This window comes from Hemiscyllium ocellatum, chromosome 7, assembly GCF_020745735.1.
Source record: "Hemiscyllium ocellatum isolate sHemOce1 chromosome 7, sHemOce1.pat.X.cur, whole genome shotgun sequence".
Classification (NCBI taxonomy): domain Eukaryota; kingdom Metazoa; phylum Chordata; class Chondrichthyes; order Orectolobiformes; family Hemiscylliidae; genus Hemiscyllium; species Hemiscyllium ocellatum.
The window spans coordinates 8,902,801-8,928,421 of NC_083407.1; the positions used below are offsets into that span (position 1 = coordinate 8,902,801).

Sequence of the window (25,621 nt, forward strand, 5' to 3'; positions counted from 1 at the left end):
ATTTCCAGAAGGACTGACCATTTTGAGGTGGTGCAGTCAGGAGCTCTTCGAAAGCTGACCGGGACTATTAAATGGGCCAAACAGCTTCGTTCCGTGCTGTACCGTACCATTCTACAATGATGTAGATTAAAAATTATAGCCAGTCTCTCATCTCTTTCCTTCTATTAGTTCCCTGCACTTGTCTGAAAAGATCGAGGGAAGCTGGCATGAAAATGAATGAGCAGGGGGACGGAATGGGAATCACAATTCCTTTAATGGGCAATGAGGCAGTGAGGAAATGACTTCCTCTGTTTATTCCTGATCTGTTTTTGTTTCCTGTTTGGCTGTTAAAGATATGGGAAGGAGCAAATACGGGGATTCTAAGTGGTTCACTGAGCGTGGGTTGACCAACCTGGCGACTCAATAAAAGATACACACAATAGTTTGGCCCTCAGAAGATGCCAGGTACTCAGTTATTTTTGGGGAGGTGGAGGAGAAAAGTAAAGTGGACGAGAACTAGACCCAGTTTGCAATTCCTAAGTATCCAATTTTGGGTACCGGTGGATAAACACTGAAAAAGATGGTAAGGACGAACCACCCTCACCAATGGTTTCCAAAAAGGATAGCTGAGATGACAAAGCATCCACAGCCCAAGCTGCAATGTTAAAAAGATATTTTAAAGAACATTGCAAGCTGGGTTGGGGGTGTGGGGGACAAGGTGTTGCAGCACCATGACAGGTTAAATAAAGGTTACTACGTGCACTGCTGACATGACTTGTGATTGTCAAGGTAGTCCTCTCAGTTACAAACATGAAAATTGCAGTACAACAGAACAGGAATCAGCCCTGGCTCCCCTGACTGTGCAAGTACAAGGCCACCTCTGTATCTGCACTTTCTTGCCAACTCGGAAGCTCTGTGCAGCTCAGCTGGAATTAGCACATCATGAAAGAGCAAGCAGACTGAATGGTAACAGCAATGCATCGGCCTTGGAGCAGGAGTTCAGTGACTCCGGGATCCTGAGCAGTTAACAGGTTCTCTCGAATACAACCAGAACATCTGCCCAGCAAGAGGCAGTGAGTGGGGGATAGTTATACAATAAACCTCTTGGGTATGATCAACATGAGAAATTTACAATGACAGGATTGGGGTGAGTGGAGGTGTGTATGTGTGCGCGCGTTGGCGGGGGGGGGGGGCGGGTGGAAATGGTCAAGAGCATGCTATGCAACCCTGGATACCTGGCAATTTGCTGCCATCTGGTTACTGAGATATGGATTTAAATTTCCTTATGGAGAAAGATGATTGACAAGAGATTTCCTAACAGGTTGAAGGTATGCCGAACACAGCGTGTTTTAATGAGAGCCGAAATTACCGTTGCCACAAATAATAAATAAATGGATGGTCAAGAAATCATTTACCAACAAATACCCCGCCTCCTTTTTGCCACAGAAGGAGTAAAACTATCCAGGACATTCCAACGTTCTTCAACATAAGAAAGAAGGTAGTTGTGGATTTGGTGGACAACGATCAATATAAATGCAAGAACGTGAAAAAGAACAGGGAGAGCTACGGGAGCAAAATGAGCAACTGATTGCCTTTGAATAGAAGAAAAAAACATGAGCAATTCTTTCTCCCTGCCCTTCAATGTTGAGCCAAGCATAAATGATTCAGGAGCAGAATGAACACGACGTCATGTCCTGGTCCACTACCGCAGTTGCTGAGGGTAGGGTTTTTGCTACATTGTACAGCAGTGTCCGAGGTCCAACAGCTGAGAAACCAGAGCACTTGCAGGTTAGACAGAGCCATTCACATCTGTGCTGCTGAAATCAAGCCAGTTTAGTCTCCTCGACAGCTTCTATCCGCAGTAATTGTTTGGTCTGGTTCAGGACCCAGGTAATATTTGGTCTCTCTTGTGGGTTAGTCACTATTGTAGAGGTTAGCAGATGCTGCAGGGTCTGTGAGTACCTACAATGTAAAAAGAGTAGAGGAAAATTCAGCCAAAACCAAAATTAGCACTCAGAAAAAAGCCTTCACAGCGCAGAAACAAGCCGTTCAGCCCTGCAGGTCAATGCCAATGTTAAAATCTCACACAAGCCTCTTACCATTCCTTCCTCACCTAACACAATCATGTCCTTTGCCTTTCATGTACTCACCTAGCTTCCTCAGTGGGTTGGTCAGTTCAGTTAGCTGATTGTTGACATCACTTTGCATTGCATAGCAGCCAATGTGGGTTCAAATCCCACATTGGTTGAGGTTACCATGAAGGATTCTCCATGCCAACCTTTCCCTCACCTGAGGCATGGTGACCCTCCGACTGAACTACCACTAGTTATTTCCTTCTAAAAGATAGACAATAGCTGCTCTATGGTGACTTTATCTCTTACCTAGCTTCCTCTTAAATGCATCAATGTTTTTCACCTTTTCACCTGCTCTGCGGCAGAGAGTTCCACATTATTACCATTTTCAGGTATATAATTTTCTCCAGAATTCTTTCCTGGATTTAAAAAAAAGGGTTTCATATTTATGGCTCCCAGATGATGGACCTGCTCTAGATTGGAGATATCCTGTCAGCACCTATTTTATTAAGGCCTTCAGAATTTGGTTATGCTCCACTTACATCATCTTTCATTCTTCTAAACTTCAGAGAACATAGAACAAATTCTCTCAGAGGGACCAGTCTACAGTACCATCTTCAATGCAGTATAACCTCCCTTCAGCATGCACAGCAGTCCAGGTGTTGCCTGACTAAAAGACATGAACAATGGAAATGTTTTCTCCAACATTTCTCTCACTCCTTCCACGAGATAGCTTTACTTATGGATGGGGAGAACAATTGATGTTTCAAAGCACTTTCCAGGCAATGTTGCACAATGTTACAATCTGACCTTTTTTTAAAGCAAGTGATTTAGTTGAGGGATAAATGCTTCTTTAGAATAATGAGTATGGAATCATTTACATCTACCCAAGATTCTTAGTTGGGACAACACGTATAAGACGTTGGTGAGGTCTCTTCTGGAGTAGTGTGTGCAGTTATGGTCGCCTTGTTACAGGAAAGATGCTACTAAAGTTCAGAAAATATTTACCAGGATGTTACTGCAAATGGAGGGCTTGAGATTTGGATGGGAGCATAAGAGGTACAGTTAGCTAGTTTGCAGATGACACCAAAATTGGAGGTGTAGTGGGCAGCGAAGAGGGTTACCTCAGATTACAACAGGATCTTGACCAGATGGGCCAGTGGGCTGAGAAGTGGAAGATAGAGTTTAATTCAGATAAATGGGAGGTGCTACATTTTAGGAAATCAAATCTTATACGCTTAATGGTAAGGTTCTAGGGAGTGCTGCTGAACAAAGATTCCTTGGAATGCAGGTTCATAGCTTCTTGAAAGTGGAGTCGCAGGTAGATAGGATAGTGAAGGCAGCGTTTGGTATGTTTTCCTTTACTGGTCAGAGTATTGAATACAGGAGTTGGAAGGTCATGTTGCGGCTGTACAGGACATTGGTTAGACCACTGTTGGAATATTGCACGTAATTCTGGTCTCCCTCCTATTGGAAAGATGTTGTGAAACTTGAAAGGGTTCAGAAAAGATTTACAAGGATGTTGCCAGGGTTGAGCTATAGGAAGAGGCTGAACAGGCTGGGACTGTTTTCTCTGGAGCATCGGAGGCTGAGGGGCGACCTCATAGAGGTTTACAAAATTATGAAGGACATGGATAGGGTAAATAGGCAAACTCTCTTCCCTGGGATCAGGGAGTCCAGAACTAGAGGGCATAGGTTTAGGGCGAGAGGGAAAAGATATAAAAGAGACCTATGGGGCAACTTTTTCACGCAGAGGGTGGTACGTGAATGGAATGAGCTGCCAGAGGAAGTGGTGGAGGCTGGTATAATTGCAACATTTTAGAGGCATTTGGATGGATATATGAATAGGAAGGGTTTGGAGGGATATGGGCCGGGTATGAGCAGGTGGGACTAAATTGGGTTGGGATATCTAGTCGGCATGGATGGGTTGGACCGAAGGACCTGTTTTCATGCTGTACATCTCTATGACTGGGACTTTTTTCAGTGGAGCACAGGAGATTGAGGGGTCACCTTATTGAGGTTTATAAAATCACCAGGGGCATTAATAACAGGATTAAGAAGGATCTTTTCCCTAGGGTGGGGAAGGAGTCCAAAACTAGGGGGCATATTTTTAAGGTGAGGAGAGAAAAATTTAAAAAAGGACAAGAGGCAATTTGTTTTTTAAAAATACACAGGGTCGTTTGTGCGTGCAACGAACTGCCAGAGAAAATAGCGAATGTAGGTACAGTTACAACTTTTAAAATAAATTTGAATAACTTCATAAATAGAAAAGCTTTGGAGAGATATGTGCCAAGTGCAGGCAGGTGGGTCTAGTTTAGTTTGGGAACATGGTTGGCATGGAATGGTGAGACCAAAGGGTCTGATTCCATGCAACCACTCTAATCTAGACTCTGATTCCATGCTGTATGATTTTGTAACTAACTGCTGCCCCCTCCCACACTGCTCCCAGTCTAGATATTGTGCTCAAGTCTCTGGAATCGGACTCTGGTCAAATACCTGCTGATTTAGAAGAGCTCTATTAAGGGAATTTCAGACAGATACTGTGATTGTACAGGCCAGATCTTGCCTTCCTATTTGCTTGACATCCAGACATCTCTCTCTTGACACAACCATGATCCAAATTGTCAGATCCACAGTCATCTTTCTGTGCACGTCCAAATGATCACACTGGAAATGGCAGCAGCAAAACTCAGTCATGGGCTTTGATAACAGGCACCAGAGCATTATGTCTTGGTTCCACATCGTGGGAGACAGTTGCAACTGTGCTGCTCTAATCTTCAGCTCGGTCCGATGGCAAAAGGCAATCCTTAACTTACACAGATTTTCAGTAATGGTTTTGCAAGTACAGTGTCCATTTCATGAACGTTAGGAGAAGTATGTGAATAAGACTAAGAGAGGGAGAACTCAAGACTGTTAAATCTTTGGCCTTTCAAACTGTACTTTCAAAATCTTCATATGCATAATAACTTGTGTTTTATTTTCTCCCACTAAAGCAAACACTTACAAAAACCAAACAGCAACTTTCCAAATGGTCCTTACCTGCAGCCCTCTGGAATGGATATTTCATTCTGTACAGCCAAGGCAACAGAGTCTCCCCTGTGAAAGATGCCATCATAGGGTCCTTCTAGGAACATCATAGCATACAACACGCAGCCTAGGGACTGAAAATGAAATCAGTCACTGCAAGAGACCAGGAACTAAAAGCAACTTATGTATATCATGGCACAGTCACACAATTCGTGGACGTTAAAAAAAACAGTAAATAGCAACAAGTGAGTTGGAGACCGAATCCAGTCTCTTGGAACCAATGAATGATTCAGCACAACAGGCCATTTGGCAAATCAAGCCTTTCAAAGAGTAATCCAGTTAGTCCCATTCCTCATACTCTTCCCCATAACCCTGCAAATTTTACTCCCCCAGCATTTATTCTCTCCTTTTTCAAGGCAGTATTATTTCAAACCAGACTGTCAAACTTATGTTACAATTTGGCTAGGGACCAATAATTCTTATTAGTAAGGGTAGATAAAGTGTTAGGTACAGGGACTAAGAACAAGCCGCAAAATTCCACAGTTTTGAACAAACAACCATAAACTTTACCACACAAAGTAGTACGACCATGAATCCATTGTCTATTGTCAGAAAAATCCACCTGGTTCCCTGATTTCCTTTAGGAATGGGAACTGCCATCCTCATCTGGTCTGGCCTCTACTTGACTTCACAGCCACAGCAATGTGGTTGACTCTTAACTGCCCTCTGGGCAATTAGGCATGGGGAAATAAATACTGGCCTAGCTATTGACTCCCTCGCCCCACGAATGAATAAAAGACAGCCTCCTACCTACCCAAATGTCTGTGCGTTCGTCTATGATACAGTGACTTGCCACGTTGAAGAGTTCAGGAGCTCGGTACGATATGGTGCAACGCTGGGCTGCCCAGTCCTGGAAAATAGCAACTAAATATCAACATAGCAGTGAGTAACATGGAATATCCAGTACCGAAATAGGCCAACTGGTTCAAGACAGTGTACCGCAGCTCCCACCTTTCTTCATCACATTTCTATCCCTTCTTCCCCTTGTGTTTATCTAGCTTCCCAGCAAATGCAGCTATGATAGACACCCTGACCATTTATGTCAGAGAATTCCACAATTTCATGATTCTCTGGTGAAAGATGTCTCTCCTCAATTGCCTACTGGATATATTCGTGACTTTCTACTTTTGGTCACTAGTTCTGGTTTCTCACATAAGGGGAAGTATCTTCTCCACAGTTGCACTTCACAATCTATCAGGCTCACCCTCAATTTTCACTTTTCTAGTGATATGAATCCAGTTCAGTCTTTCTATAGGTCTCGTATCATCCTTGATCTTTCTTGCACCTAATCCATTGCCTCTTCACTGCACATAAATCAGAGCTGTACACTGGACAGAACACATTTACGAGTATAAAATTTTATCCAAGCTTAACATAAACTTCTGCTTTCCAATTCTAATTTGCTAGAAATGCTATATCAGAAAAAACTCTAATCTCTCTTTTCTTCCCACCAGTTGCTTTGTTTGTTGTTTATGGTCTTTAGAATTAGAATCCCTACAGTGTGGAAACAGGTCATTTGGCCCAACACGTCCACTATGACCCTCCAAAGAGTATCCCACCCAGAGCCATTTCCCTACTCCTATTACTTTTCATTTATCCTGACAAATGCATCTAGCCTACACATGCCTGAACACTGTGGGCAATTTAGCATGGCCAATTCACCCTAACCTTTGGATTGTGGGAGGAAATCCATGTAGACATGGGGAGAATGTGCAAACTCCACACAGATGGTCGCCCAAGGCTGGAATTGAACCCAAATCCCTGGCACTGTGAGGCACCAGCGCTAACCACTGAGCCGCCTGTGTTATTATTTTGTGTGACTGATGTATCTATAAACCTAGATCGCTGCTCTAACATCAAATTTAGACTCTCATTTTTGAAGCAGTACAGTCAGGTCTGCTATAACGCACGTTTCTTCAGTGTGAATTGGCTATAACGCCATTGAAGAATCTAGTCCATTATTAGTAGAATGCAAACTTTCCTTACCCGTATTGGCTAAAACGCGATTCCAGTCCTATTGCTTTAGGTGGTGCTGCTATTACATGATTTCCTTATAATGCTGGATTGCACAGGAATGAAACTATCACGTTATATTAGAACAGACAGTATGTGGTCTCCCTTTTTTCCCTAACAAAGTGCACCATCTTACCCTTAACCATGTTGACACTAATTTACATTAATTCTGCAGTTTATTAATGTTGTGTCTCACATTTTGCCCTCTCATTTAATACACAGGTACACTTTTAGAAGAGAAAATGGCTGTTGTGTTAGGGCAATGCTTTACATCAGTGATCCGATGAAATCTGCAAAGGTTCGGTGAATTTGATTCTGCTCAGGGTAGCAGAGTTCCCTCGCCTTAAATCCTGGCAGCTTCCATTCAATCATTCACCTATTGTTAGCTCAGTTGGCTGGTCTGTGATGCAGTGACACCAACAATTCTGTAAAGGCTGAGCTCACTGTGTACGGCCCATCATCTCCTCAGAGAATCTTCCTCTTCCACTTGGAGCTGGAACCTTGGTTGCCAGCAGGATAGGTCACTCTTGGCAAGCCGCATAAGGCCATGAGATATTGGAGCAGAAATTTAGGTTAAATTCACCACCAGTTATCTCTCTCCCTTTCTAATGAGTGTGTTATGGTCCTCTGGGATTATGGTGATTTTCACTTCATGTCCATTGAAAGTGAATGAAATTATTTTTACATATTCGGATGCGACAAGACCGCTGGGACTCATGTGCCTCAAAACGGTCACAGACTCGGCTTTGGACACGCTAGGATTCCAACAGTGGAAAAGAGGGGTCAGCAATGCCTCACAAATATGGGGACATGAATCCTCATTCAACATTCTCAGCTACAATGCTTCAAACCTAATATTAGATAAAATACAACTAATTACAACAAAATTACAATAAAATATAACACGTGAATTCTCTTCACTCCAGTCAGCTTTACCTGGATTGTCATAGCTTCCCGTGAACCTTTCACTTCAATTCTTGCCTTGTTCATTGATCCCAGATCCATCAGCAGAGGTTGCCCATTGTCATCTAAGAGAACATTGGTGGGCTTCAAGTCCCTTAGAGAAAGTAAATAGTTAATGATATTAAATATCTGCATTCCTATAGCGCAGATGTGTCCCACAGCTGCTCCCCAGCCAGGACATGGAGTACAACTCGGGAAAGTGTGGGATCACGCACTTTGGTAGGAAGGATAGAGGCATGGAATATTTTCTAAATGGGAAATAAATTCAGGAGTCTGAAGTGCAAAGAGACTTGGGAGTTCTAGTCCAGGATTCGCTCAAGGTAAGCCTGCAGGCTGAGTCAGTAGTTGGGAAGGCAAATGCAACGATAGCATTTATTTTGAGGACTTGAATATAAAAGCAGAGATGTACGTCTGAAGCTCCATGAGGCTCTGGTCAGACCACATTTGGAGTATCGTGCGCAGTTTTGGGCCTCATATCTCAGGAAGAATGTACTGGCCCTGGAGAGTGTTCAGAGGAGGTTCACGAAAATGGCCTCAGGAATGAAAAGCTTAACATATGAGGACTCTGGTTTTAGACTTGATGGAGTTTAGAAGGATGGGGGGGATTTAATTCAGAATACTGAATGACCTGGACAGAGTAGATGTTGGAAAGATGCTTCCATTGATGGAAGAGACTAGGACCCGAGGGCACAGCCTTAGAGTAAAGGGAAGACCTTTTAGAACGGAGATAAGGAGAAACCTCTTCAGCCAGAGTGTGGGGAATCTAGGGAATTCATTGTCACTGAAGGCTGTGGGGGGGCCAGGTTATTGAGTAAATTTAAGACTGAGATAGACAAGTTCATGAGAATCAAGGGGATCAAGGGTTACTGGGAGAAAGTTGGAGAATGGGGATGAGAATCTTATCATCCATGATTGAATGATGGAGCAGACTCGATGGGCTGAATGGCCTAATTTCTGCTCCAATATCTCACGGCCTTATGCGGCTTGCCAAGGGTGACCTATCCTGCTGGCAACCAGGGTTCCAGCTCCAAGTGGAAGAGGAAGATTCTCTGAGGAGATGCTTGTCCAACCAGAGGCCGGTTATTCCCATATTTTGTGCAGAGAGGCTCCCTAATGGACTTACCAGCAGCAAACGAAGGAGAGAAGCAGCCTCTAACTGGAAAAGCTATTAGCTATGCATATGTAGGTCACCTCATCTGGCCTGATTCCAGTGCATCACAAACGGTGACAGTGATAGCAGCAAGACTGTGATCGACAGTCAGAGGGAAAAGGAGCTGTGCATTGCTTAGCCCTTGCCCCTATCTGCTTCCCTACCGGCCAGAACTTGGTGTTTGTCATTCCCTCACCACCTCTAATTCTTAACCGAAAAGGCACAAAAACAAAGCTTTTACTTATTAACACAGTTACCTGACACTTTTAATGTCTTTTTATAAAATAATTACTCATTTAGATAAATTAGTGATTTATTGTGATGTGGAGGTGCCAATGTTGCACTCGAGTGGACACGGTCAGAAGTCAAATGACACCAGGTCATAGTCCAAAAGGTTTATTTGAAATCACAAGCTTTTAGAGCACTGCTCCTTTGTCAGGTGAAGTGGTTCATCACCTGGCGTAGTGCGACTTCTGACTTTAACAATTTATCACTTCAGAATGGTTCTATTTCTGAAACCATAATTATTTTTGTCTCAAATCTTCTCTTTTTGGAATTTGCTCACTTTCCCCAAAGAGAGACAAAGATGGATATGTGGCCCTCATACAAAAGGGTTGGACAACCCTGCTATGGAGCACAGGACACCCCAAAACACTTTGCAAACAATCAAGTACTTTTAATATTTAGTCACTGTAACATTGGAATACTGTAGTCAGATTCAGACAGCACAGAAACAGAGCTTTCACTCTAACCAGTCCACGCTGGCCATAATCTAAACTAAACTAGTTCCACTTGCCTTTGCCTAGCCCATATTCCTCCAAACACTTCAGATTCCCACTTCTGAACATCTCTATAAAGTAATTTTCCAAACTTTACATATACACAAACCACACTGTAAAAAAAAATTGCCCCTCAAGTCTTTCTCCTCTCACCTTAAAAATATGCCCCCACCCTTGAAATCGCCCATCCTAGAGAAAAGATACCTGCCATTCACCTTATCTATGCCCCTCATGATTTTATAAACTTCTATAAGGTCACCCCTCAACCTCCTACGCTCCAGTAGGATGCCATTGGCTGTGAAATGGCTGGGTTGCACCAACAAAGGCCACCAACACAAAGAGGAGATTTACCTGTGGGCATAACCCTTCTCATGGATGGCTTTGAGTCCCCCGCAGATTCCATGGAAAATCTTCAATATGCGTTCTTCAGGCATAAAACAATTGGTATCCCTGAGCTTCTCCAGCTCTGTCCACAACGAGCCGTTCTGTGACGAGAAAATCAAAAACAATGTCACTCTTGTTTTTTAAATAATTCTATTTAATTCAGTGTGTAATCCAGAATGACTCTCTATTGCACTGCTGTTTTGTCAACACTGCTCAGTGGATAGCACACCCTCACCAACGCTGTACTGAGGGAACGCTACACCATTAAGAGGTGCCATTCTTCAGATCAGAAGTTAAACCAAGATCCTATCTGGCCTCTAAAGGGCACATAAAAGATCCCATGTTACCAATCTGAAGAGCTGGGAGGTTTGTCAATATTTGTTCTCTAATCAACATCATAGAAGGAGGAATGTCACATTGCCGGTTTTTGGATCTTGATCACTTCCCACAACGACTACACTTCCCAAATACTTAATTGGTTGTCAGCACTTTGGGATGTGTGATGCATTTATATAGCACATTTCATGGCGAATTATTTCTTTAGCCAGAGGGAGCCGTATTTCGGATGAGATATTAAATTACTGCCATCTGCCTATCCGTTCTGAAGAAAGGTCACTGGATCTGAAGCATTAACTCTGCTTTCTATCCACAGATATTGCCACTCCTGCTGAATTTTTCGAGCAATTTCTGTTTTTGGGCCTGTCTTTCTATTCAGATAGTTATAGAAAATCCAATGGCATTACTGAAACCAGAGTACATTCTCCCCCAGGAGTCTTTTAAGCCCTAACTAATCAGATGCTCATTAATTTTATTTTCTGCTTTTGGGATGGGTCTGTGCAATTGATTACTGTCTGTCCACATACAAAGGCAAATCATTTTGGGATGAACTGCGGACAGATCAGGCAAAGTAAAAATTACATATTGCATAGAATTTACGAGATAAAGCTGCACATGCAGCATGTGCTGATGTCCACACTTGAAAACATGTCTTCTTCCATTCTAACTGGTCAGTCTTGCAGCATATCTTACCAATCCTTTCTGTCTCATGTAGTAGTTTCCTTAATTATCATGCCAAGATCTCAAGTTATTTTCGCTCTAAACATCTCTTTTCTTTTACACTGAGAAAAGTTTAACTTTCTGATCAAGCTTTCAAATTACATCCTTAACTGTCTGTTCTCCCTTTATGCCACTGCATGTATAATTGTACTTAATTATGAAAACGTGCATTCCCAATGCAGTGCCATTGAAGGTGACTGCTGGTGCTCTGCATCTAAATCAGAATGTAGACACTACACAGAAAGTCTGATCAGTAATTCAGAAAAGGATCATATGCAGAATCTTTTAACATATTGGCGGCAAATTACTCACTGAGTGAGCCCGTGCTTACACTGAAAATTGGTCATTTAATTTGTATAATTCCTTGTCACTATCCGCCATCCCCCCAACCCGCCAGTTGGGCCCCTGGCTAGCAGTTACATTATAAAACACTAATTCTGCACAACCAGTTCTCCACTTAATAATGCATCAGCCTTCAGCACAAGTGTTTTATAACATGTGTTGTTATGATGTTGAAGTGCCATCTATACTTTTTATTGGTTTTAAACCAAAGCTATCTGCTTCTTTTAAGTGTTTATTTTCAATCATTTATTTATTGTAAGTCTTGTTTATCTCTGCTTTGCTAATTTTAAAAGCATTCTATTGCAATATTATACTGTAGCAGGTGGCAATGTGCAATAACTGCACAGCCCCACCAAGTGTTTGAAGCCAGTCACTTCAAAATTGATTGGATGGGGAATATTCAAGAGAGAAACATGAAATCTGAAACAAAACTAAAATAAAAGCCTGCAATATTTCTCAAGAAGAGACTTAGTTGATACCCACCGGAGATGTTAATCCATCTTTTCCCAGCTTCGAACTGAGGTGCTGCATAACTGCATTGCTGAGATTGAGTTCACTATCATGGGCAGCACGTGAACATGATTTCTAAACCTCACAGCAAGTCCATAAAAATCAAATAGCTTTAGGCAAAAATTTCGACCAAGATTACCCCTGGATGTGCTTCCTTATTTAATGGCCCCTTCGTATTCAAAACCGGGCAGAATAATTGCAAGAACAGACGTCTTGTTAGGAGTGAAAAATATAAAGGAAAGCTTGATTAGAGAGTGCAGAAATAGAATCAAAGGAAGTTGGACAGGCATATGAAGGGAATTAACGTGTAGGATGTTAGAGACTGAGAGGGGGAGTAGAACTGACCTAATTGTTCTCCGAGGAGCCAGCATGGAACGATGGGCTGAATGACCCCTTTCTGAGACTATTAAGTATTGACGAAGTGTAGTCACTAGAAGCAAGATAACACCCACTTTCACACAGAACTAGAAAACAATGATCAGAACCTTTGTTGTGTTCACTCTTAGAGACCTGGCATAAACTCATCCAAGTGTGGTGAATTATCTACAGCCAAACATTTCAACATTTCCTACCTCATAATGTATGTTCCACCCAACATTTCAGAGCTCACCTCCTTAACTAGCAGCTCCTTCATTCTTTTGTTTTTTTGAAAACAGATGTGAAGCAGTCAATATGAACCATGACCATGTGACATGCCTCCACATGTAAGTAGCCTTTTGGTCTCTAATTGGTCCTATTCTTACTGTTAGTACTATACCATTACATCGTCATGATGAAGCTTTGCAAAAAATAAGATATAGGAACAGAATTAGGCATTCAGCTCATAAGACTGCTCCACCATTCAGTCATGGCTGGTATGTTGCTCAATTTCATTCTTTTGCCTTCTTTGCCCCGTAACCCTTGACCTTTCATTTATTGTCAATTTTATTTTCCAATATTCTTTCATGCCCTCTGTCTGCTTTCCTAATTTCACCCTGTCTTAACTATACTTCTCCAGGCCTCTTGCAGCATTAACCTCCAAGCATCTGACATAAAGTTTTAATTTTTTGCTATATCCTATTACGTATGTTCTCCGACACCCAGCAGTAGGTGGAGGTGCAGGCCAGGTGTGCCTAGGTACGAGAGTCCCTTCCTCTTTATGGGAACACATTTCTCCTGAACTCTCTCTCTCGATCTCATCAACTTCAAGTATCTGTTTCCAGTCCACTTTTGCAAAATCACATCTCAGTTTGGTCAAAATAGCTTTCATCACCCAACCCCCCTTCCAAATTTACAACTTCCCCCCCGACTAATGATTTTTTTTGGCCTTTATTAGAATGTAAATGGATTGTGTTCAAAACCGCTACAATACACATCCAGTGATAGCTCTTTCATATTCATTTCCTGAAATATCCAGAACTGCCTGTTTTTGTTATTGGGGTAGCTATTTGCCAAATAATGTTGGATGAGGGACACATATTGATCAAGATACCAAGAGTACTGCCTTGCTGTTCTTCATGACGGTGTATGAGACCTTTACACCCGCACGAAAAGGTAGATAGCAGCAATTTTAGCATCAGAGAAATGGTACAACTCCGAGAGGATGTACGCAGATCATCAAATTTGGAAGCAAATAACATAAAACAGTACAGTAACAGGACCTTCAGCCCACCATGTCTGCACCAATCATGATGTCATTCTAAACGAATCGCAACTGCCTATAAATAGCCCATATCCCTTACTTATTCACACAGCTGTCTAAAGGCTTCTTAAAATGTTCGTATTGTGTCTACTTCGACCAGCTCCACTGGCAGCGTGCTCCAGGTACCACCACCCTCTGTGCAAAAAACCTGCCTGACACGTCGCCTTTAAACTTTCCCTCTTTTACCTTAAAACTAATATTTGTCATTTCCACTCTGGCAAAAAGACACTGACTATCCACTCTACCCGTGCCTCTAATAATTTTACATACTCCCACGTAGGCTGCTCAAAGTAGGCTCCTCAACTCCCAATGCTCTTATAAAAGCAATCCAAGTTTGTCCAATCTCTCCTTATAGCTAATACACTCCATTCTAGGCACATACTGGTTAATACAACCTAAATCAGAGGCAGGAGATCTGAGCTAAGCAGTGTTTGATATAAATAGGTTAAAGGTTCATTGCACAATATGATGGAAACTCACGTTTGTAGGGATAGTAGGCTGCAGAATTAAAATCTATGATATTGTAAAAACAGGCTGGACTTGTTTCCACTGGCACATAGGAGGTTGACAGAAGTTTATAAAATCAGGAGGGGCTATAGGTAAGGTGAATAGCAAAAATCCTTTCCCTAAGATGGGAAGCTTAAAGTAGGGGGCATATTTTTAAGGTGAGAGGACAAAGATTTAAAAAAAAAAGGATATGAAGGGAATTTTTTTTTTTTAAAAACAAACCACAAAGCATGGTTGGTGTGTGCAATAAATTGCCAGAGGAAGTGGTGGATGCGGGTACAGTTATAATGCTTAAAAAACATTTGGATAAGAATGAATAGAAAAGGTTTCGAAGAATATGTGGCAAACGCAGGGAGGTTGGACTTGTTTAGTTTGGGAACGTGGTCAGCACGGACTGGTTGGACGGAATGTCCATGCTGTATGACTCAATGGTCTCCATTTGAACTTCTTGCAGGGGTGTAGAGTTAACTGATGTAACATGCATAGAATCCCTCCAGTATGGAAACATGCTATTTGGTGCAACAAGTCCACACTGAACATCCGAAGAGTAACCTACCCGATTTATTCCCCTACCTGATTACACTATATTTACCCCTGAGTAATGCACCCAACCTATACACCCATGAACACTATGGGCAATCTATCATGGCCAATTCACCTGACCTGCACATCTCTGGACTGTGGGAACAAACCAGAGCACCCGGAGGAAACTCCACACAGACGGTCACCCGAAGCTGGAATCGAACCCGGTCCTTGGCGCTATGAGGCAGCAGTGCTAACCACTGAGCCACCATGCCACCCATATAAATGGATTCTAAATGGAGAAGCTGCCAGACCCACCTTAATATAAGGCAGCAGCAGCCAGCCCTCACACTTTGGCCCTTTGTCCATGATGCAGTGAGCTTCTAAATGCAGGATGTTTGGGTGGTTGAACATCCGATGCATTTCCATCTCATTAAGCACATTTTTGCGATCTTCTTTGTCATGGCAGATGATACGCTTCAGGGCGTAGAACTTTCCATTCTGAACACTCTCCACCAGATCCACATAGCTGAACCCCCTGAAACAAGAAAAGGGAGAAGGGAATGTGAACAGAGAAGGGAGACATTATCGCCACATTACTCATACTAACAACTGCCACATCTGCTGAGGACCAGGCAGGTGGGCTACTAAGACTTGCGCCAAACTCAAAGAGACAACCAAGGAACATCCCAGAATTAGAATATTGCATACAACTTCCATCCTCACATTCAAATCACTCAAAAGGTAACAAAAGCACTTCACAGAAGTGTAACCAGATAAAACTTTTTAAGAGTCTTATGCAAACAAGACAGGTGATGAGAAGCTCTGTAACCAGCTCCAATCCCACAACTCTCACACGGCTGTACATCTCCAATTCTGGCTTCTTATACATTATAATGACCAACTTTTCATAAATGGCATGCGTGCCTCCAGCAGCAGAAACCCCAAGAGCAGGTCAAAGACTAAGAATCCTGCAAGGAGCAACTCACCTCCTGACTCCCTGAAGCCTATTCACCATCTACAAGGCATGAGTCAGGAGCTTAGTGGAATGCTTCCCATTTGCCTGAAAGGGTGCAGTTCCAATAATACTCAAGAAGCTTGAAACCATCCAGGACAAAGCAGCCCACTTGATTGGCACCATATCCATAAATAACCACTCCCTTGATTACCAATGCTCAGTAGCTGCAGTGTGAGCCATCTACAAGATATACTGTAGAAATTCACCAAAGATCCTTAGACAGCACCTTCAAAACCCATGATCACTATCTAGTAGCATAACAGCAGCAGATGCATGGGAACATCATCACCTGCAAGTTCCCTTCTCAGTCACTCACCTTCCAGGCTTGGAAATATATTATCATTTCTTCACTGTCACTGGGTCAAAATCCTGGAATTCCCACCAGCCTCCACCTAACCAAGGGCATTGCGGGTCAAACTACTACTACATGGTCTGCTGCAGTTCAAGAAATAGCACCTTTCCAAAAGCTACTAGGGATGGGCAATAAATGCTGGCCAGCCACGTCCATACCCATGAGTGATTTAAAACAAAAAAAATGCTGTGCACTCAAGTTTGGAATTCTCTTCCTGAACTTCTCCATTCTCAATTAAGATACGCCTTTAACCCGCTCTCTTTAACCAAGCTTTTGCTCACGTGATGCACTAAATCCCTGTATGTCTCAGGGTCAAATTTTGATTTGATAATCATTCCTGCAAAGTGGTTTTGGATGTTGAGCCAAATTAAAAGTGGCAATTAAATGCAAAACTGCTTTCACCAAAAACTTAGAGGGTTTTACACTTCATAATCAGCAGCAAAGCACATAGATAGTCTAACTTATTGTACAATTACACTGTATGATATCTCATGCAAAGGCTTCTACAGGTCTAGAAACTTCTTTCAGTGTTTGTGTTGAAGATCTAGAGGTGGGATATAATATAACTGAAACTGAATCTGCCCTGATCAAATACCGTTCAGCAGGCATCACAGGATAGTGAGCAGGAACTGAAACCATGTCATACATAACATCCTGAATGCTTATCTGTGTGATTCATTGCTGAGCTGGGATTCAACCTTCAAAACAACTGGTCTGCATGACTGATATTTCCAATAGAATTAGCAATGTAGAGAAGAGACACAATTCGAAAATCGTTTTACGAGAACATACATAGGAACCCAGAGCAGGAATACCTGACCTCATCTTGATCACAACTCTACTTTCCTGCCAATTCTCCATGAGTTTTAACTTAATTCTAATTAAAGATCTGTCTGTCTTCTAAAATATATTCAGTGTACTGACAACCACTGATCTTTGCAGTAGTGAATTCCACAGATTCACAACCCTTTGAGGGAAGCAATTCCTGCTCATTTCTGGTTAAATCTGACACCCTTTAAGGCAATTTTGGATTTATAATTTACAAAACAAAAATCATGCTAATCTTTCATAAATCACTTGTGAGACCTCAGCTGGAGTATTGCATTTACTTCTGAGAGGCATACTATAGGATGGATCGTAGGCCTTGGAGAGAGGAAGAGGGGCTTATCAGGGTATACCGAGATAGATCTAATCAGTGTATCGAAAATTAAGAGGGGATTTCATACGGCAAGTAGAAACAAAATATTTATACTTGTCATAGATTTAAAATAAGTAACTGTTACAAGAGTTAGAAGGGAGTGGAGGAGAAATCTCTTCATGCAAGAGACTGTTAAGATCTGGGCCACCACAGAAATGTGATAGAATTTGACCCCACTGGAACTCTGAGAAGCTAAATTAGACATGTTCTCAACTGAGACTCATTTGAGAGCTAACAGGCAAGAAAACTGTCAACGCAACTAAACTAAAGGCTGCATGTTCTTTACAGACTCCTCCAGCGGGGAACGAGGCAATTCATTGATTCTCATCACTTACAGATAATGAGACATAATCCACACATAAGGAAACAAGACATAAAAATAGCTTCAGTCACATACCCTTCGTCCAGCTTCTGGATAAAGAAATATCGCTTATTATCAATGGTGATTGTCCCACGAGAGCAGATGCAAACGGTCTGGCCCATGATCCAAGAGGCATCCTTCAGATTGCTAAAGAAATGTTAAGAAGAATCAATTTCAAAGTGTACTATAATCCAAAAATTACAGATTAAATTTCCTGACTGATGCTAGCCAAGGATTCTGAACCATCTGAATGAACTCAGAGTGTTGCAGGCAAATTGATAAAAATGGGTGAAAATGGATTAGTGTAGGATAGATGGGCCTCAAATTCGGTCCACAGGTCGGTGCAGCATCAAGGGCAGAAGGACCTGTACTGTGCTCTAATGTTCTATAAATTGCTGACTGGCAATTAGATGAAGGAGTTTGCATGGGGGTGTAATCTTGGTAATAGGGGGTGAGCTTCTTGTATTGGTAACACGAAACAAGGAGGACGTTGGATAATCTTGTGGCAACTTTCTAAACACAAGATTGTCCAGCCTGTCCTCCTAACTCAGCCTTGACTTCAGTATCATGAGTCAGTTGCTTCCAAGGTCCTTGTTTTCACCAACTGTACAGTTCAAATTCAGCTGCTATAGATTTACTAAAACTGCAAGTTGCTGACACAAAAATATGTTACTCCACGTTTTAGGATTTATCCACCAGACATTAAAAACACCCTTTTCCAAAGCCTAGGCCTCACATAATTCAATGAAGATCTCGCTTCAGGCTCTCTGCCTTTATTCCTGATGAAGGGCTTTTGCCTGAAACGTCGATTGCGCTGCACTTTGGATGCTGCCTGAACTGCTGTGCTCTTCCAGCACCACTAATCCAGAAAATGAAATTACTTAAGACCATTATTTTAAAATCTATCTATAAAAAGGACTTCATGCTTCAGATGGTAAACTGAGCTTTAAAACATTCTGAAGTGAAATAAAACATGAACATAAACAATATCTTATCTGGTAGCAAGTTTATGATTTGAACTGTGGTGTCGTACATAATTCCTCAGAATGGTTTGTGTGGGGAATGAATTTCCAGAAGTCATGGCTGTGGGGACAGTTACAACATTTAAAAGACATTTTGATAAGTACACGAATCAGAAATGTTTGGACAGATATGGGCCAAGGGCAGACAGTTGGGACTAGTTTAGTTTGGGATGATGGTTGTCATAGACTGGTTGGACCGAAGGGTCTGCTTTCATGCTGTATGACTATGACTCTTAAGAAAGTTCATTCTAAGCCCTCTGACCTCGCAGTGGTCAAATCAGTTTGACAACAGCACTGGCACGAAAACCAGAGACAGCATTTAGTCTGCTCTGTAGAAAGCTACGTAGATCTCAAAAGAGGGTTGCCAGCCACATCAGAAACAGTCAGTCACTTTCAATAATGAAGGGAAACTGGCAACACGTTTTTTGAATATTGAAGACAGGTTAGTGGTTATGTTTAAAATAGACTTAAAAACAGAAAATGCTGGAGAGACTCAGCAGGTCCAGTGTCTGTGGAGAGGGAAACAGAGTTAATGTTCTAAGCACAAAGTAGAATTTTTAGAAGTTCAGAGTCATCACATTGGACTTTGACCATGAGACATCGGAGCAGAAATTAGGCCATTCCATCATGACTGATAATTTTTCAACCCCGTCCTCCCATAACCCTTGCTAATCAAGAATCTCTTATTCCTAAATATGCTCAATAACCTGGCCTCCACAGCCTTCTGTGGCAATGAATTCCGTAGATTTACCACGCTCTGACAGAAGAAGTTTCTCCTTATCTCAGTTCTAAAGGGTCTTTCATTTTACTCTAATGCTATGCCCTTGGGTCCTAATCTCTCCCATCAATGGTAATTTCTTCCTAACACCTTCTCTGTCCGAGCCATTCAGTATTCTGTAAGTTTCAATTAGATCCCCCCTCATCCTTCTAAACTCCATCGAGTATAGAACCAGAGTTCTCAAATGTTCCTTACATGTTAAGTTTTTCATTCCTGGGACTATTCTGAACATGCTCCAAGGCCAGTACATCCTTCCTGAGATATGGGGCCCAAAACTGCACACGGTACTCCAAATGTGGTCTGATCAGAGCATTATAGAACCTCAGAAATACATCTTGCTTTTATATTCATGTCTTCAAAATAAATGCAAACATTGTATTTGCCTTCCTAACTACTGAGTGCGGCGGTGGAAAAACACAGCTGATCAGGCAGCATCCGAGGAGCAGGATGACATTTTGAACATAAGCTTTTCGTCAGGAATTCCTGATCCTCCTGCTCTTCGGATGCTGCCTGATCATGTGTTTTTCCAGCGCCACACCTTTTTGACTCTTCTCCAGAATCTGCAGTCCTCACTTTCTCCTCCTTCCTAACTACTGATTCAATGCGCAAAATTATCTTGACAGAATCCTGGACTAGAACTCCCAAGTCGCTTTGCACTTCAGACTTCTGAATTTTCTCCCCATTTCGAAAATAGTCCATGTCCAAGCCTCTATTCTTCCTAACAAAGTGCATGACCACACACTTTCCCACATCATACTCAATCTGTCACTGTTTTGTCCACTCTCTTAACCTGTCCAAATCCTCAGTGCTACCTGGCCCTCTACCTATCTTTGTATCATCTGCAACCTTAGCCAGAATGTCCTCAGTTCCTTCATCTAAACTGTTAATGTATAAAGTGAAAAGTTGGGATTTCAACAGTGTTGCAAAACACGACTTGAAACATTAACTGAGCTCTCTTTCCACAGATGCTGCCAGTCCTATATTCTCCAGCAGTTTCTGTTAATTTTAGATTTTCAACATCTACTGTATTTTGCTTTTATTTTAAAAAATAAGTTAACTTGATGTAAATGTCAGAATAAAGCCATTTTAAGTGCCCCACATGAACTGTCGGGTTCAAGACAGCAGCTCACCATCCATTTCTCAAGGGCAATTAGGAATGGATGGTGAATGCTGGCCTAGTCAGCAACGTCCATGTTTTGGCAAAGAACTTTAAATAAGAAAATTGTTCTGTCATTTGGGGGCTTATTAGCTGAGCTGGCTAGACAGCTGGTTTGTGACACCAACAACTTGGGATCAATTCCCACAATGGCTAAGGTTACTAAGAAGGACTCTCCATCTCAGCCTCCTCTCTCACCTGAGGGGTGGTGACCTACAAGTTAAACCACCACCTGTTGTCTCTCTGTCTCTTATGGGCGAGCAGTCCCATGGTCTGTTAAGACATTGTGACGTTACCTTTAAGTTTTGAAAATGGACACCAAGACAGGACACTTAAAAAATGAACTTAAATGCGACTGATGGAAAATAATCTGATGGAAAGCTATTTAATCAGTTAAACTAATCACTCCAAAAAACACATGGATGCATCAGAAAATCTAGTAAAACCATGTTAATGGTTATGTTGTCCTAGCATACATTGTAATAATCAGGATCAGCTAGAAGTAGAAGTTAATTTCCAACTGTTCCACATTTATTCTATCTTGAAGCAGAGGCCTTGCTCCTCCTTGCAGCAGCATTTCCATTCAGATGACGGCACGGTGGCACAGTGGTTAGCACTGCTGCCTCACAGCGCCAGGGACCTGGGTTTGATTCCCGCCTCAGGCGACTGACTGTGTGGAGTTTGCACGTTCTCCCCGTGTCTGCGTGGGTTTCCTCCGGGTGCTCCGGTTTCCTCCCACAGTCCAAAGATGTGCGGGTCAGGTGAATTGGCCATGCTAAATTGCCCGTAGTGTTAGGTAAGGGGTATATGTAGGGGTATGGATGGGTTGCGCTTCGGCGGGTCGGTGTGGACTTGTTGGGCCGAAGGGCCTGTTTCCACACTGTAAGTAATCTAATCTAATAACTATAATGGGATATGATTAAAGTTTAATTTGTGCCCTAGTTTTCTGCAGTGTCCTGAAATCAAATGGTTCTGTGATGAGTACTACATTACATGGTGTCTGTTACAATATGGTTTTGTGAATTTGCCTCCGAAAAAAAAAATCTTTCCAAGGACTTCCCGTAGTAAGATTGTTAAATGCATTAAACAAAGCTCTGCCCTGTTTGTATTAAAGAATTTCAATTTTGATCTTCTCAATCATATTATTTAATAATAATATTGCAAAAGACAGTGTGGATTCAGATCAACCTTTATTCATTAATAAAACATCTTTTCATCACAAATAATGAACTATAGAAACTGTGTTTCCACAGCAGCTTTCATAACCAAGATGCCCTGAAGTGTGATACAGCCAATGGAATACTTTTGAATTACAGTAACTGTTGTGACATCAGAAATAATAATACTTACCCAACCAGGTTAAGATTGCTTTGAAGTGACAAGCTAGACGAGGTAAAGACAGATTTCCCTTCTTGAAAGGGCACTCACAGAGCAGCTTTTGTGGCAACTAGCTGTGGTGTTATGGTTTCTCATAGGCTACCCATTAGAGCAGCACTGTGGCTCAGTGATTAGCACTGCTGCCTCACAGCACATGGGACCCGGGTTTGATTCCAGCCTTGGGTGACTGTGTGGATTTCCTCCCACAGTCTGAAGATGTGCAGGTTAGGTGAATTGGCCATGATACATTGCTCATAGTGTTCAGGGATGTGTAGATTAGGTGCATTAGTCAGGGGTAAACAGAATGGTGAGTAAATGGGTGTGATGCTCTCTGGAGGGTCGATGTGAACTTGCAGGGCCGAACGGCCTGTTTCCACACTGTAGGAATTCTATGATTCTATGCAAATATGACAGTTAACTTGTGCACAGCAAACTCAATGAGCAAATCATAACAAGGAAATAAACAGTTTCAATGAGGTTGATGGAGAGACAAATAGCAGCCCAAGCCACAGGGAGAATTCCCTGCTCTTCAAAACAGTGCCAGAACATCAGAGGATACTGAGGTCTCATGTCATTAGTGTCCCATCTTAATGCAGCACTCAAGCAAAGACAAAAGGAGAGAGAGTGCATCCAACAGGTGGATACTTTCAAACATAGTCAACATTGGGCATTAGAGAAATTGTTCTCATAAGTCAATACATTTTCTATTCTGTTAACCTCTGAGAAGTAGTGAAGTACAAATAAATGAGATTAATAAAATTCAACAAGTCCACACAAACATATACAGGTCACTCTATTATAATGCGCGTTTCATCACCGTGAATTCACTGTAACACAGGGATTGATGAAATGGGAACACTTTCTACAGAGCGAACTTTTAAATTTGTGTTGGCTATAACACAATTGTATCACCAACACTGTAAGCACTGTTTCGAAGCCTGATTTTTCTATAATGTGGGGTTGCACAAGAACACAACCATCACGTTGTAAAAGAACTGACTCTACTCTCAATTCTCAAATATGAAATTATTCAAATTCATGGCAAAGAAGGAGACTGCTTATCATATAGCTAAAAGAGCCACACACCTTACACACTTTCAGCTCTGGGTCCATATCACTGCAAAAGGTTAACGCAGGCAGTGAGTTCCTCTCTCATGGTCTTCTGTGCAGTCGGGACACATCAGCCTTTCAAAGGATAGACTAGTTGGAAAGCTGAATAATCAACTCCTACCTATTATGCAATGTACTTTCAGGCAGTGAGTTCCAGTTTCCCAAATCCCCATCTATTCTTACCAATTACTTTAAAACTCTGCAAGGGAAATTGGTCATTCCTTTTCACATAATCAAGGCCCTTCACATTTTAGTCACATCAATTAAATCTCCCCTCAACCTTGTCTGTTGCAAAGAAACACAAATCTAATTTGTCCTAAAACAAAATTCTTCAACCAGGGAACATTTTCAAATATCGTCAGCACTCCCTTTATTAGGATCCATCCTATAATGCAGTGACCAGAACTATAAGCAGTACTCTAGATGAGGCCAAATATACAGCACTTTTAATATAGAAAAGTGGGATTAAATATCATTTACATAACTTTAAGTAGAGAAAACTGTACTGTGGCAGATAAATTATAGTGTGATGTTATCTATAGATCCAGCAACTGGTGGATTATATTAAACAGCACAGCCCTTCCAACGTTTACAACTCACCCATATTTATAAATCTCAGAACACAGGGGCCAACATTAGACATGGTGCCTCAAAGTACAAAACTTTTCACCGTCAATCAATTGAAGATAATTAACTGGGTTGAAAGTATGGCCCATGTATGTTTGATATAAACTATACATCTCTCTCTCTCTCTCACACACACACACACACACACACACACACACACACACACACACACACACACACACACAGACAGACAGACAGACAGAAGACTCTGTCCTTTGCTGAAAAGAAGGATGTGTCCAGGCACTACGCTCATTATAATAAAACAAAAGCAAGGGAGATAAGTATTCCCAGGTTTATTTCTCCATTACAATATGTTGACCAGTCCGTAAACTTGGCGAAAGTGAGGATGGCAAATGCTGGAGCTTAAGAGTTGAGTGTACTGCTGGAAAAGCGCAGCAGGTCAGGCAGCATTTGAGGAGCAGGAGAATCGATGCTTTCTCCTGCTCCTCGGATGCTGTCTGACCTGCTGTGCTTTTCCAGCAGTCAATAAACCTCCCAACCAATTTAGTTTGTTTGCTCTTGTAGTATAAATTGTTGTCCCCTTTGAAGTGAGCGCAAAACAAAAGTGAAAGATCCCAACAGCCTGTCGCCCCTCATCAGGGAGAAAATAAAGTACAATAGGTAGGAGCAGGTTATTCAGCTTTCCAACTGGTCTAACCTTTGAAAGGCTGACCTGTCCTGACTGCACAGAAGACCATGAGAGAGACATGAACATGAGTAGGCCATTCGGCACCATGAACCTACTCTGCCATTCAACAGGATCCTATTATTTATCTTTGCTTTAAACCCTTAGATAACAATTTTTAAACAGAGAAGTGATAGGTGAATGAGGAAGCTCACAACAAGTTATTGAGCATGCGTGAGCCAGCCAACGAGACGCGAGCATGCGCAAAACGATGCCCCCGGCCGGCGACAAGACACGCGCATGCTCAGAACAACGCCCCCGTCAACACACAAACCGGGTCCCAATGGTGCGCATGCTCAGAACAACGCCCCCGTCAACACACAAACCGGGTCCCAATGGTGCGCATGCGCCAAACCCCACCGCCCCATGGGTATTGTAGTTCCACGCCCAGGGTCTCATGGGTATTATAGTTCCCTTCCCTTCCCCGACCCAACCTATTTTAACCTGTCGAAGCATCGCCGATCCCTCACGCGATAAGATGGCGTTTGCTGTCTCTTTTTTTAAAAAAAATATAACATACACAAAAACCATTACCTGTACCGATGATTTTCCTCATTATCGGTCAGTTTATGGAGAGGACAGCATCGCAAAACGCCTCCCTTGCTGCTACCGGCGGCTCAAAGAGGTACCGCCGCTGCTCGCCACTGTCAGGTCTCGCGAGGTTTCCCTCACCCCGCCCAACCCGACTGGATCTCGCGAGAGTTGGGGCCCGGGAGGTGGCCACGTGCTGCCATCACAGTTCCTCAACCTGAGCTGCTGCAGACAGGGAGCAAGACTCCAAAAGTCTAACCCAAGGAGAGGGGAATGCATTCACTGTTATTTTATTCTTGCTTCCACCAGATAAAATTGCATTTAATCCATAGAATTCCCTATAGTGTGGAAGAAGGTAATT

General features: G+C 42.2%; 1 protein-coding gene across 1 annotated transcript; it reads right to left on the bottom strand.

Moving 5' to 3' along the window:
- Window positions 1-1,301: 1,301 nt before the first annotated feature.
- Window positions 1,302-25,381, bottom strand: stk16 (serine/threonine kinase 16). Its single transcript, XM_060828250.1, has 8 exons — window positions 25,264-25,381; window positions 18,011-18,121; window positions 15,364-15,583; window positions 10,395-10,528; window positions 8,088-8,208; window positions 5,893-5,988; window positions 5,091-5,212; window positions 1,302-1,941 (listed from the first exon to the last, which is right to left on the bottom strand). The coding sequence occupies exons 2-8, from the start codon at window positions 18,094-18,096 to the stop codon at window positions 1,803-1,805; spliced, it is 918 nt and encodes a 305-aa protein (XP_060684233.1). The 5' UTR covers window positions 18,097-18,121; window positions 25,264-25,381; the 3' UTR covers window positions 1,302-1,802.
- Window positions 25,382-25,621: the final 240 nt, after the last annotated feature.

Coding starts and splice junctions, on each gene's coding strand:
- stk16 (XM_060828250.1), bottom strand. CDS start 18,096: ATGGGCCAGACCGTTTGCATCTGCTCTCGTGGGACAATCACCATTGAT. Junction 8,209..10,394: donor GAGAAGGGTTATGCCCACAG/GTAAATCTCCTC, acceptor ACTTTCTCTAAG/GGACTTGAAGCCCACCAATG. Junction 1,942..5,090: donor TCCATTCCAGAGGGCTGCAG/GTAAGGACCATT, acceptor TTTACATTGTAG/GTACTCACAGACCCTGCAGC.